This window comes from Mus caroli, chromosome 11 (assembly GCF_900094665.2).
Source record: "Mus caroli chromosome 11, CAROLI_EIJ_v1.1, whole genome shotgun sequence".
Taxonomy (NCBI): domain Eukaryota; kingdom Metazoa; phylum Chordata; class Mammalia; order Rodentia; family Muridae; genus Mus; species Mus caroli.
In genome coordinates this window covers 57,319,503-57,334,580 of record NC_034580.1, presented here as the reverse complement: position 1 = coordinate 57,334,580, position 15,078 = coordinate 57,319,503, and the positions used below count along the sequence as shown (strand labels likewise).

At 45.7% G+C, this 15,078-nt stretch overlaps 1 protein-coding gene across 2 annotated transcripts in view; it reads right to left on the bottom strand.

The window, feature by feature from the left end:
* The window catches only part of Pigl (phosphatidylinositol glycan anchor biosynthesis class L), a 56,733-nt gene that overhangs the window by 5,818 nt on the left and 35,837 nt on the right, over positions 1–15,078 (bottom strand). For both annotated transcript variants that reach the window (XM_029483997.1, XM_021177227.2), the window contains exon 3: positions 3,933–4,023. In XM_029483997.1, coding sequence (XP_029339857.1) covers positions 3,933–4,023 — 91 coding nt within the window. The remainder of the gene's footprint in view (positions 1–3,932; positions 4,024–15,078) is intronic.

Below are 15,078 nucleotides of genomic sequence, written 5' to 3'. Positions count from 1 at the left end.
TTATATGTAAGTACACTGTAGCTGTCTTCAGACACACCAGAAGAGGGCGTCAGGTCTCATTACGGATGGTTGTGAGCCACCATGTGGTTGCTGGGATTTGAACTCTGGACCTTCGGAAGAGCAGTAGGGTGCTCTTACTCACTGAGCCATCTCACCAGCCCCTTGGTTGGCTTTTTAATGAGGGGTTTCTCTTAGTGTCCCCGGCCGTTCTGGACCAGGCTGAGACTAAAGGCGTGTACCACCTGCTACCCAGCGCTTTTCCGATTCTGAGCATCTGAAACAACTTCTCAGCAGTTAGATCTGTGTGTGGCAGCGGTGGGTTCTATGGTTCACTCCTGGCCCTGGTAGTAGGAGAGAGTGGAATTGTCCTCATCCACACAAACTCATCTTCCAAATCTTTGTTGCACATGCATGTATGTGCACGTGGGGACCAGAGAACTGTGGGCGTTGTTCCCTAGGAGCTACCCATCTTGTTTTTGAGACAGGGTCTCTCTCACTTGCCTGGAACTTGCTGATCAGGCTAGACTGGCAGGCCAGAGAATCCCAGGGATCTGCTTGCCTGTCTCCCCAGTACTGGGACCAGAAGCACACAGCACCATGCCTGTTTTTAGGCTTGTTTGTTTCCTACATGGGCTGTAGAGATGAACGTCAAGTTTTCATGACTCCAAGGCTCAGGACATGTCTGTTGTAGGCTTTGGGTATGAGTAGAGTGCTTGCCCAGCACACATGAAGTCCAGGGTTTGTTCCTTAGCACTATATACATTGATGTGGTGGTGCAAGCATGCGGTCCTAGTTCCTGGGAGACAAAAGCGTAATTAGGAGCAGAAGTCTAGGTCATCCTTGATCCACAGTAAGTCTGAGGCCATCTTGGGATACATGAGAACCTGTCTCAATAGATATTTGTTTCTTATCACTTGCATTTTCCTCCATGACTGCTACATAGGAATCATCCAGGTAGAAACAGCCTGATTCGCTGGGGTTCCCCTCCTTATGCCACACCACAAGTACAATGTCCTGGATTGGCTCACAGAAGTCTATCTTAGGCTGCCTCTCGTTCCATTTGCAAAAATATCTTCATCTATAAGCTTTGTCTAAACTCTTAACATTTAATTTCTGCACAGATGGATTTAAAGGGGAAAAAAAAAGACAGTTTGACTTCAGGGTGGGGATGGGTTGAGTTAGGGTCTGCCATATAGCTCAGGCTAGTCTAGAAGCCACTACATAGCTGAGGATAACTTTGAACTCCTGTTTGCTTCCACTTCCTAAGTGCTGGGATTACATATGTGCCGCTGTGCCCAGCTCTATAGTTTGAATGATAACAACAGAAATCACAGTGTGGGGCAGAGAGATGGCTCCGGAGGTAAAGCTGCCTGCTGCAAGCCTGCTGAGCTCAGAAGCCACCTGAAGGTGCAAGGAGAAGTGAGCTCTTAAGTTGTCCTCCGACCTCCACAGGCATGCCCTGTGTGCACCTACATACATCACAAACAAACAAATAAATAAATAAGCATAAAAAAAAACATGAATGAAAGAAACATAAGAAAAGGATTCAGGAAAGGGACTAAAGATGGTTGTTTAGAGGCCTATGGAAAGAGAAGGGCTGTTCCCGAGGACAGAAAGTGTCCCAGCGGCACAGAGGAAGGGGTTAGAACTGAAATTGGATAGTCAGAGAAAAGAGTTACTTTTGCTCTCTTTCTTTTGTGGTTGTTTTATTATTATTATTATTATTATTATTATTATTATAGATGTCTCATGTACCCCAGCCTGGCCTTGCACTCTCTGTGTAGCTGAGACTGGCTGGCCTTAACCCCCTGGTCTCCATGCTTCTACCTCCCAGGCTTATAGCCCTGTACCAATGCACCAGGCTTGGTCTTTCTATTTACAGGGCCTGGCTACTGTGAGAGCCAGCCAGGTCTCTGTCTTCAGGAGTGCGTTAGTGCCGATCCAGGCCATTTCCTAGACAGTTTCATGATGACAAAATGAAGGGCTAAACGGCTGGGATGAATGTTCCCATTTGTCAAAACTAAGAAGCACTTTTTCCTTCTTTCTTGGTTTTTGCATTGCTGGGATTCAAACCCTGGGACTTGTGCATACTAAGGAAGTACTATACCCACTGGACTAGAACCTCAGCCCTGAAACTCTGAAGCTTTCTGGCATAGACCTTCTACCATTTATTGGTCTCAAACTATTATTAGAAAGTATCCTGGAGTCGGGTGCCCTGGTCAGGAAGTCTTCTGGGGCCAGGCATGAGAATTGGCGAAAGAATACATTTGTTTCTTCCTAACCATCAGCAGATCCTTGGCCTGCCACTTTGAGACTCAACCCATCAGTGTGACGCTTAGAAAGACAAGTCACAGCTGGCCGTGTGATGGCGCACACCTTTAATCCCAGCACTTGGGAGGCGGAGGCAGGCGGATTTCTGAGTTTGAGGCCAGCCTAGTCTACAGAGTGAGTTCCAGGATATCCTGGGCTACACAGAGAAACCCTGTTTTAACACACCCTTACCACCCCCCAAAAAGGTCTAATGTATCAATCTGCTCAATGAATGTGTCATTGATAGAAAAGCCAAATCTGGGGGCCGGGCGTGGTGGCGCACGCCTTTAATCCCAGCACTTGGGAGGCGGAGGCAGGCGGATTTCTGAGTTCGAGGCCAGCCTGCTCTATCTTTTAACAAATGTCAGAAGAATAGACTTTGAGTGGTGAAACTTTAGTCATTAACCTATGAGGGAGTACTATTTTGATTATTTTGAGATTTGGAAAGTAAGCCTTGGCAGCTTTAAAATGGGCTGTTAGTCAGGTGCGGCCATGCAACCTTTAATCCTAGCACTGGTGAGGCAGAGGTAGGAGGATTTCTGTGTGGTGCAGGCCAGGCTGAACATTGAGAGTTCCAGGACAGCCAGGGCTACAGATCCTGTCAATAATAAATGAATGAATAGGACAGGACAGGACAGGACAGGATAGAATTGACTGTGGCTGAACCCTAACCTGCTAGTCCTAAGAGAGCTGAGATGGCTTTGTTCACCTTTGCAAGCAAAAATGAATCTTCATTTCTGCTCTAACGGTGACTGAAATTTCCCTTATAAAGCGAGTATGAATTTATCCTCATTTAAAAAAAAATGGAGGCGAGCGAGCTGGGCATGGTGCTGTATGCCTTTAACCCCAGCACTCCAGTTGATCTCTTTGAGTTTCAAGGCTAACCTGATCTACACAGTGAGACCATGTCACAAACAAACAAATGAAAGTGAGGCTTGAATATCATAGCTTTAGAATTGAGAATGTAGCTCATTGACTGAGCCAGGGCTTATGCACAAAGCTTTGGGTGAGATCCACAGAGCCTCCTACTCCCTATATGTTTCTAGAATCTGCTAACCCTAGATCTTTAGTTTTATTTCATGTGCATTCATGTTTTGCCTGCATGTATGTCTGCATGAAGGTGTCAGATTCCCAAAACTGGAGTTATAAGCTGCCATGTGGGTGCTGGGAATTGAACCCAGGTCTTCTGGAAGAGCAGCCAGTGCTTTTAACCATTGAGCCATCTCTCCAGCCCCAGCATTTACAACTTTAATCCTCAAGGTGAGACTGCTACCCTAACTGTAAAGCTACTTGGTCCTAGAAGTTCTGTGCCAGTAAGAGTCCTGTGCAGGCTCCTGGGGGGGGGGGGAGGGCTGAATTTTCAGGAGAAAGGTGGGAGGCAGGACACGGTTTGAAAAATGTTCTTCTCAAGCCTGAGGGTTGAGAACTTGTTCGGTCCATCATACATAACATGGAAGGGAATTGAAAGGCGTGGCTGCCCTTCAGTGGGTTTAGCAGACAGCCTTTTAGAGTGGGCTTGGAGCAGAGCCGGGAGCCGGAGGCAGCCATGAGGCAGGTAGCAGAAGCTAGCCCTGTGACAGGATGGAGACCCGGCCTCTCCACTGGAAGTGGCATTCCCTTACCAGGTCAGTGCCATTGGCATGTATGTGCTGAAGGAGGGTGCTGGCCACATGCTCCACGTCCCACTGCACTTCTGGATCATCTGGAAACTCCCTGCAAGAGAGAAGCACACCAGAATCCTTTTCAAAATGGGAATAACCTTTTCTTTTTCTTTTTCTGTCTTTTCATTTTTTTCTTTTTTATTTGCTTGTTTTTCAAGACAGGGTTTCTCTGTGTAGCCCTGGCTGTCCTGGAACTTCCTCTGTAGATCAGACTGGCCTCGAACTCACAGAGATTCACCAGTCTCTGCCTTCTGGGTGCTGGAATTAAAGGTGTGTGCCATCACCACCACCACCACCTGGGCTGGAATAACCTTTTGAGACTCAGCAGGTGGTGCGTAGCTTTGAGAGGAATTCTGTCAGGGTGGGGAGTCCTCTACCCTTCATGTGCTCAGATTTCAGTTAAAGAAATAAGGTTTACAGACAGAAAACTACTAGAAACCCACACAACACACACAGCTCTCTTTGCTCCTCAACAGGAAGGTTGCCAACACAAACTTCCTACAGTGAGGGCCAATAATTGACCTAGAATTCTGGACCAAGGAGAGTCACAAGGTTTTTCAACAGGAAAATGACAGGAGTCCCATTACTAAAAACCATGCCATTGTTTCCTTTGCTTCACTGGCAACCTCTACCCAGCTCCCCCAGCTCTGTCAGCACAATCGGATGCTCTTGCATGCGAGCAGACAGAGAGCCTTCAGTTAGAGGCTGGTCTTAGAGAGGAACAAATAGGTACAAAACCCAGCCTTGCTCCATCAAGGTCTGTAAACTTTGTTCTGGCCAAGTGGAATGTCCACTCTGGGCCTCTTATTAACTTACTAATTTTCCATATTCTCTTCTGCTTCTTTTGTCTAACTAGCACGTTCCATCCAGTACAAGGCCCCCATCCCCTCCAGTGCCACTTCCTTCACTGGGTCTTCTACAGGGAGCATGAGGCTGTAATTACAAGTTCAGTGAGTACAGCCCCCTATACTGCTCCACTTATTTAAAAATAATTTTCTTAGCTGGGCGGTGGTGGCGCACGCCTTTAATCCCAGCACTCGGGAGGCAGAGGCAGGNGGATTTCTGAGTTCGAGGCCAGCCTGGTCTACAAAGTGAGTGCCAGGACAGCCAAGGCTACACAGAGAAACCCTGTCTTGAAAAAACAAAAAAACCAACCAAACAAAAAAATAATTTTCTTTACTTACTGGGGGGTACACACATGTACACCAGTGTGTGTGTGGTGTGTTTGTGTGTGTACAGCTTGCAGGAATTAGATCTCTCCTCCATTACGTAGGTCCCTGGGATTGAATACAATCATCAGGTTTAGCAGCAAGAGCCTTTATTGCTGAGCCCTGCCTTGATTTTTGATACTAACTTCAAGTTGTGAAGTTTCCCTGAACCATCAACAATTCACTGGAAATACTACTCACTGACAATTGTTCCACGTATGATTAAGCAAAGGTATAGATTAATGTCCATCAAATGAAGAGACGCCTCAGGCAGAGATCCCATTGTGCTTCCTGTGGAGGCAGGGCTTGCCCGTCCAGCTTCATTATGTGGCAGTGCATGGGAGCACTGTTAACCAGGAGCTTTGGTGTTCAGTTTTAGTAGTGACTGACTGACTGCCTATGGTTGATCTCAGCCTCCATGTGGCTGATACCATATTGCCCAAAATCTGTACCGAAGTCAGCTACAACACAGCTTATTTCCCAGAAGCCAAGGGCAAAGTCAAATTCTTTACTGTAGGCTATCCTTGTGTATAAGAACCTTCACTGGGCTGGTAAGATGGCTCAGCAGGTAACAGCACCCGACTGCTCTTCCAAAGGTCCTTAGTTCAAATCCCAGCAACCACATGGTGGCTCACAACCACTTGTAATGAGATCTAATGCCCTTTTCTGGAGGGAGTGGGGCCGACTGGAGTAAGCAGAGGTCCTAAATTCAATTCCCAACAACCACAGGAAGGCTCACAACCATCTGTACAGCTACAGTGTACTCATACATAAAATAAATAAATAAAAAGAACCTTCACTGTCCCCCTCCATCAACTATGGCCTGTATTGTGTCTGTCTAAAGTAAAATATATATAAATAAAGCTACTTCTTGTGTACTTGGTATAATTCAAGTTGAAGGACAATGTATGTAAACAAACAGTAAGAACCCATGCCTCCCATGTGCAAGGCACTTTCATTAAGGAGAGCTTAATGCATACCACTTGATTGAATTATAACTTTTATTTGGCTAAACCAAAGGAAGTTATACTGGCCTTTTGGTGAGAACTTAGAAAGATAGCATTTTTATAAAACAGATCTTGCTGAGCATGGTGGCACACACCTTTAATACAGCACTCACAAGGCAGCAACAGGCAGATCTCTGAGTCTGAGGCCAGCCTGGGTTACATGGAGACACCCTGTCTCAAAACAAAACAAAACAAAACAAAACAAAACAAAACCTATCTGACAAACTGGATATGTTGGCACATGCCTGGAATACTTGGACCTAGGAGGCAGAGGCAGGAGGATTTTCTGCAAGTTTGAGGCTAGCCTGGTCAACACTGAGTTCCAGGACAGACAGGACTACACAGCAAAACTCTTTCCTAGAAAACAAAACCAAAGACTGGCATGGTGGCTACCGTCTTTAACCCTAGCCCTTGGGAGGCTGTAGCAGGAGGATTTTCATGAATTTGAGGCCAGCCTAGCTACAATAGTGAGTTCCAGGATAGCCTGGGCTATAGAGTAGGCCTTTGTCTCAAGAATAGACTCTACTACTACCAAAACACTGATCTGAGTTAAAAAGTGCATGGATTGGGCACAGATTGCAAGTCATCCCAACTTCCTCTCTCCAACTCAATGTAAGAAAATGTAAGAAAAATTCAAGCAAACACACACACACACACACACACACACACACACACACACACACACACCTCCTTTCAAACCAAACGAGTTCTCCTTTGCCAATAGTGCACTTCTAATTAGTATAAAACCTGGGTCTAGGCATAACCTTTGCCCGGTTTCTATCTTCTCTGGTAGAGTAGGAGTTCTGCTTTGGTAACAGTGCTGGCAAAACAGGTGTGTTGGAGGCAGTCTTTGGACTCTAAAGAAACAGTTGGTGAATGACCCGTGTCTGGTTTTCTTTGTATAGTCTTTCTTCCTGATGGCTGGAGTTTACACATGCTGATTAGAATTATAGTTCCTATTTTGGTCCAGAGACTAATCAGGTATGAAAGACAGATATAACAGAGTGACAAAAAGGAATACAGACACTAAGGGCTCTGGAGAGTCAGTCACACAGTCTTAGGTGGCACCATGGTGGCTTCTACCATAGTGGGGCTTCTGATATCTACAGCGTGAAAGCAATTACTTAGACTTGGTTGTGATGTTGTGTGTGTCTGTGTGATTGTGTTAGGGGTACACACATATGAAGGAGCATGCACCCATGTATATGCATGATGACCAGAGAGGACACTGGGAGTCCTTCTCTACCAGTCTTTATTCCTTAGAGACAGGGTTTCTTGCTAAACTGAGAGTTAGGCTGGCAGCCAGTAAACCCGGACTTTATCCTCTACGTTGCTAGGGTTACAGGCATGTGTGACCATGTTTGCCTTTTTAAAACAAAACAAAACAAAACAAAACAAAACAAAACATGGATACTGTGGTTTTGAAATTCTTACCCAATGAACCATTTCCTAAGCTTTGGATTTAATTTTTTTAAAGTTCCACACAATCAATTTTTTAGGTTGTTTCCTGTGCTTATTACTGTACTAAGATTATGACAAGTACCCAACACATACAACTCTTTGTATGTGGCTCTCAATATTTCCTTGTGATAAAATCAGTGAAACTCAATTTCTGCGTTAAAGATGAAGTGAGGAGTATGTATGTAGACTAATTCTTACAAGAACCCTGTTAAGGGCTGGAGAGATGGCTCAGTGGTTAAGAGAACCGACTGCTCTTCCGAAGGTCCCAGCAACCACATGATGGGTCACAACAGTCTGTAATGAGATCTGATGCCCTCTTCTGGTGCATCTGAACATTATTATTATTATTATTATTATTATTATTATTATTATTATTATTATAAATAAATCTTTTTTTTTTAAAGAACCCTGTTAAGAAGAGTAAATGGAACCTGTTGACAAAGGTGGGGGAGAGGAACAGGGAATGGGGATGGGGTGAGGGTGGAGGGCTGTGCACTTTACAGGCTGATAGGAAGAACTAGTAAGCACAACAGACATCATGCCTGCTCTAAGACCCTAAGGGGTGCACGTGTGTGCATCTTTCTGAGGGCTGTTAGGCAAGTGCTCTACTTCTGGGAATCGGACCCAGGTCCTCTGGAAGAGTGGCAGTGCTCTTAACCACTGATCCCCCTGTCCAGCCCCAGTGGGCATATATTCTAAAGCGGTTCCCTTGTAATTTATTAATACCCAAGTCCAGATTTCTGGAAGCCTCCAAGGATGGGCAACAAAGTTATTGAGTTTTGAGCTCCTAAAGGTTTCCATGACTAAATGCAAGGTGATGCTTTGCGGCTTAACATTCACCTCCCGCCTAGCTCAATCCTGTGTTGTTTCCTGAAAGAGCCCGCAAAGGAAACTGAACAAAAGAGGCTTAACTCCCAATGGAGGGAAGATGAGGACTAAACGTTCTTTTTTCTAAACAATTATGTTTCATTTATTGATTTTTGTGTGAATGCATACATGTTTGCACTCCTGCATGCATGAGTGCTTGCCACAGTGTGCATGTGGAGTCCAGCAGACACACTGTGGGAGCTGCCTCCCTCTTTCCACCATGTAGGCCCTGTGGATTGAATTCAAATCATCAGGCTTAGTGGGGGACATCTTCACCTGCTGAGTCAGCTTGCCCACCCTCAAAAACAAAGTATTTGCTTCATTTTGAGACAGGGTCTCACTATATAACTCTGCTGGCCTGGAACTTCACTGTAGACCAGGCTGGCCTCTGCTTCCCTTGCTGGGATTAAAGGTGTACTTCACCACCCCTGAATAAAATACTTTTTTAATTAAAAATGTTTTAGGCTGGGCAGTGGTGGCACACACCTTTAATCCCAGCACTTGGGAGGCAGAGGCAGGCGGATTTCTGAGTTCGAGGCCAGCCTGGTCTACAGAGTGAGTTCCAGGACAGCCAGGGCTACACAGAAAAACCCTGTCTCGGAAAACAAACAAACAAACAAACAAATGTTTTTATGATGTTGTATATGTAAGTATTTGGCTTCATGCATGTCTGTGCACTTGTGTGCCTGGTCCCTGAGGAAGCCATAGGGAGCTTGAAATCCTCTGGAACCAGGAATTACAGATGGTTTGTTGGGAGCTATTAAGCTGGACGGGTCAATGGTTGTGCCTTGCTGTCAGGTCAAGGCTGTGCAGGTAGGGGTATGACCATGCAAAGCCAGGCAGAATGGCAATGTGCCTCACAACACAAATAATCTTTAAAACACTACTGAGGGCTGTGGCCCAAGAGGTGGTTTATCTGTTAAGAGAACTGACTGCTCTTTCAGAGGACTGGGTTCAATTCCCAACACTTACATGGCAGCTCACAACTGTCTGTAGCAGCAGCCCCAGGTGATCTGATATCCTCACACAGATATACATGCAGACAAAACTAAACTCTAATACACTACACACACACACACACACACACACACACACATATATATATATATATATATGTGTGTGTGTGTGTGTATATATATATATGTGTGTGTGTGTGTGTGTGTGTATAGTCTGTTAAGGGGACTAGAAAGATGGCTCAGAAGTCAATAATGTGTTTTCTGCTCTTTTGGAGGATATAAGTTTAGTTCCCAGCACCCATGTTAGACGCCCATAATCGCTTGTAACTCTAGATGCAGGGGATCTGATGCTGTCTTCTGGCCTCCACAGGCACTGTACACACCCACAGGCACCTGTACACAGGTACTCTCTCATATACCTATAGGCACATACATATATACATTTCAAAAAACCTTTTTTTTAAAAAGACTTATTTACTTATCTCTATGTAAGTACACTGTAGCTGTCTTCAGACACACCAGAACAGGGCATCAGATCTCATTACAGATAGTTGTGAGCCACCATGTGGTTGCTAGGATTTGAACTCAGGACCTTTGGAAGCGCAGTCAGTGCTCTTACCCGCTAAGCTATCTTTGCAACCCTCAAAAAATCTTTTAAATAAAGAGTTGTTATCCTGATATGACATGTGCATTGACTTTCTTTCTTGTCTGTGTTTCTTTCTTCCTTTCTTTTTCTCCTTTTTCTTTTTTTTAGAGGTCTCACTAAGTAGTCTTTGCTGGCCTTGAAGTCTAGATAGACAGAGCTACAGCAATCAGCCTAACTCTGCTGCCTGAGCACTGAGATTAAAGGCCAGGGTCGCCACACTCAGCCTGAAGTTGCATTCTTATACTCTCAGCAGTTGTGATTATGAGCATAAAACTTGAATAAGATTGAGATCATCAGGAATTTAGGAGGCCCTACCCACCCCTGAGGATCTATAGAGGGTTAATGATTGATGGGAGAGAGAGACATTTTCTCCAGTGGTGCAAGCACTGGCGAGGTGCCTGTGTTCCTATAAATAACCCATCACCCATGCTGCTGAAAACAACCCTAAGTAAACTCACTGGGTCAAACACACAAACCAAAGGAGAAGAAAAAAAGAAAGACATGGATGAGGAGGGCCAGCTGGGAAGAGAGAGAGAAGCAGTAGGAGGGGAGGGGTCACAAGGGAGTGCTATGGGGGCTGATGACCATGAAGGGACATTGTATACATGTTTGAGAATGTCAAAATGAAACCCATTACTATGTAAATTAATATATGCCAGGAAAAATGTAAAAACCTTAGAGAGGGTTAGAAGCTGAATCAGACTCAGAAGACTGAGGCAGGAAGTCAAGTCTGAGATCAGCCTGGGTTAAAAAAGAGGAAAAAGGTCATTTAAGGAAAACAGGCAAAATTACAAGGGAGGAATGCAAACTATCAAAATAGAATGCATTTTTAAGATTCTCAGAAAGAATGCAAGAAATGCAAAATAAAAGCAAGATGCTTGTGGAGAAGGGCACAGGCAGAGTTCAAATGGCTTCCGTGAGTCTGACCCTAGACTTCTAGAAGGTTACGATAAGGAAATGGAGAAGCTTTATTAAAGGCCGGTAGAGCAAGTAGAAATACCTAACCTATGTTGGCGATGGTGGTGCATGCCTTTAATCCCAGCACTCCGGAGGCAGAGGCAGGCGGATTTCTGAGTTTGAGGTCAGCCTGGTCTACAGAGTGAGTTCCAGAACAGCTAGGGCTACACAGAGAAACCCTTTCTCGGGAGGAAAAAAAAAGAAAAGAAAAAAAGAGAAATACCTAACCTACATTCACCTCCGTTACCAAAGGACTGGCAGTTCTGCAGCTTCACCACCAGGGGGCGATTTCTCTATCCTTGTGAACAGTGGTTTGAAAGTGAGGACCCACCCAAGATGTGGAATGTTAGGGTGTACACCAGAAAGAGCCCCCAGCCCCTAAACCTTTGCTTGTCACATAAAGAATAACTCACGTGAAAGAGGAATAGGAATATGAAAAGAAATTGAATTTTCACAACAAGGCAATAAAGTGGGAGGGCCTCCCAATGACAAGCTCTCAATAGATTGGAGCCTTGAGATAACCAAGTCTCAGCTTCCCAGAAAGCAGAGCCTACACTGAAGCCACCTCACTGTCACCTGGAGACAAGGACTGTGGAAGGCACAGAGGGAGGGATAGTGAGCCATAGAGGGAGGGAAGCTGGGAAGGAGGGTGGTTTTATTGATTTGATACAATTTGATACATGGCTTATTAGATCCCATGGGTGTCTAAAAAGCTGTATGTACAGTACCTCTACAGAGGGCAGATTGTAGCCTGTTTTGCTCTCCAGACTTCAGGGTGAGCTCACTTGGGTGCCCCAGGACTGAGATGTCATAGAAGCCCTGAGCTAGAAAGCAGGTGGTAGACTGAGCCTGAGCCATGGGCTTGTCAGACAGCAGTGGGTATCTGGAGATAAGGGTACCCAGGACCCCAAAACATCAGGGCAAGACTCAGAACAAATTCACTGTTCACTTAGCTGACATGGACCAAGTACACACTTCTGTACCATACCCAAGGCAATAGCCAAACATGGATATAGGTCACTCTTTATGCTTAGGGCTGAGTGGAGCTGAGGTTTGGGATCTTGCAGGATGAAGGAATTTCCCAGGGAAAGGAGAGCCAAGAGGTCAGGGATTCCAAGCCAAGGAGGCAGTATGATGAGCTGGCGGCATGAGCAGCTAGCTGGCAGTGGTTGCTGAAGTGCACCAGCAGCTGGTAGAGCCGAGTGTCGCAGGTCTCTGAGGAAGAGGAGAAGAAGGAGGAGGAGGAGGAGGGCCACCATCCAGGGGAGCAGAGGAAGACTGTGGCCAGGCCTTGTGTTTGACAAGCCCTTGAGAGCGGGAAGAGGGTGGACTTAGCAAACAGTGTTAGTGCTACAGGAAAATGCTCCCAGCTCCCGGCTCCACCCAGGACTGCTGAGTTCAGTAAACAAGCTGGCCTCAGCCTGTGATGCTTGCTTTTCTAATAGTGAAATATCCTCAAACTCTGACCTTCTCCACACATTCTAGTGACTCATCCTTACTGGTACTTTTACAGTCCCTCAGCAGTGCCATGCAAACACTGGAGAATCTGTGGTGCAGGAGACTCCTCCAGTCGGTAGGTCTAAGAAGGGAGGCCCCTAGGCTCCACTAGCAAGAGGTTTGCTTTGTCTTCTCTGACACAGCCTCTGCAGAAGCGACCAGGACGGGTGCTGCTGCAGAGCTCCAGCAGAGCTCCAGCAGGGTTAGGTAACGACTTAGGTCCCTAAGAACCGAGTCCTACTTTTGCACACTGCACTCTGAACTCTCGTACAGATGGAAGTGGTTCAGACACCCTTATTTGGTCTTGTGGCTTGTTTAGCACAGTGCTGGCAGAATCGGCTGCCCCTCCTCCATCCACTTCAGGCACATTTCTAAACTTAATTACTTCCTTTGTCATCTAAAGTGGGTAAAGGTCAGTAGGGTTCAGTGTAAAGGCTTTGGCAGGCCCAGGGCCTGGAAGCTTAGTTGGAGCCGGCAGTTGGCCCATCCTCACCAAGGGTTCATTTAGGGAGGCAGGCAGGGGCTGTCTCCCCATGCTGAGGCCATCCTGCTGGAGCACAGGAGAACCAGGGAAGACGAGGGAAATGGATCTAAGCTAAAAGGTTGGACCCAACAGTTGAAAGCAGGGTTCAACAACTTCTGTGGCAGTAGTTCTCAATTTGTGGGTCTCAACCCCTTTGGCGTTGAAGATGAGATATTGTGCATATCAGATATTTATATTATGATTCTTTGTTGTTGTTTTCTTGAGACAGGGTTTCTCTATGAAGCCTTGGCTGTCCCAGAACTCACTCGGTAGACCAGGGTGGCCTTGAACTCACAAAAATCTGCCTGCCTCTGCCTCCTAAGCACTATGATCAGGGTATGTGCTACCATCACCTGGCTAATTTGCATTTTTCTAATGTCTAGTTATACATGTTTCTTAGCATTGCATGATAAATAACAGTGGCAAAATTACAGTTGAAATAGCAACAAGATAATGTTCTGGTTGGAGGTCCCCACAGCATGAGGAACTGCACTAAAGGGTCTCAGCATCAAGAAGGTTGAGAACCATGGCTCTAGAGTGAGACAAACCTAGAGGGGAAATAAAACAATGGAAAGAAGGATGAGGAGAAGGAAGAACATGCCCTGAGAGTGTAACAAGGAGGTTACACAGCCAGCACCTGATGAAATGTCCCAATAGACCCCTTTCTACACAGGGCTTCCGTCTCCCAAGCGGAATCATAAAATGGCCTTTTCTTTTAGCCTTCGATGCAAAATGAGCCAGGAAATCACAAGTGTTGGTACTTGTAGGAAATATTTCCTTAATACTGTCCGCAGGTCACAAGGCCTTGTCCTTGCAGGTATGCGGAAGCTTCTACAGGCTGAGGAGGAGGGTTTATGACCACTTAGCTTCTTCCAAGACACTAAAACAGAGGGAGAGCTGGGCATGGTGGCACACGCCTTTAAGCCCAGCACTGGGGAGGCAGAGGCAGGCAGATTTCTGAGTTCGAGGCCAGCCTGATCTACAGAGTGAGTTCCAGGACAGCCAGGCCTACACAGAGAAACCCTGTCTTGAAAAACCAAAAACCAAAACAAACCAAAACAAAAAACCAAAACAAAAAAAACCCAAAAAACAAAAAAACAAAAAACAGAGATCTACATACCTGTAAGTACTGCTGCTGCTTGTAGACTGGAGACCCTTGTGTGCTTTATGAAAGATGCCCAAACTCCTGTGGAGTCCTGTAGACCAGGCTGGCCTCATACTTGGAGATCTGCCTGTCTCTGCCTCCCAAGTGCTGCTGGGATTAAAGGCGTGTGCCACCACTTTTTCTTTGGCCTTTTGACAAAGGTATCCAGAGGTTGCTGAGGCATTGGGAATCACAGTACAGAAATCAGTAGTCTGTGCTTCTCCTTCTCAAAGACATCCTTCATATTGTTGCAGCAAAGCTTGCAGCACTCTTATAGGAAATTTTACTTCATAGTTTGCCAGTGTGTTGTTTAGTGTGGTGTTGAGAACACGCTGCAATCTGCTCTACGCTATTCCACAGTATATAAAACAGTGTTTTTTTCTGGCCGTGCTTTGTCCTAAGAGACTCCAATTTACAAGTAACTTTAGACTCAATTTTAAGGAAGGGGGATGAGAGCAGCCCCTGGGTGCACTAGCCAACCACTATCTGTTAGGTTGAACCCATATAGCACAGGCTGCTAAGTGACTTATCTCTGGGAGAAGAAAGGAGGCCACCTTGGCCTGAGAGATGGGTCAGTGATTTAGAATATAGGCTGCCCTTTCAGAGGACCAGAGAGGTGTATTCCAAGCACTGACAAGGTGGTTCAAAACCCTTTGTAACTCTAGTCCCAAGGGATCCCACATCCTCTTCTGCCCTCCACAGGTACTGCTTACAGGTGGTACACGGACATACATGCAGGCAAAACACCCATGCATATATTAAAAAACAAAAACAAAAAGACCCCAAAACAAACAACAAATAAACAAAAAATCCAAAGGATAAAAGGAAAGAGTCCTCACTT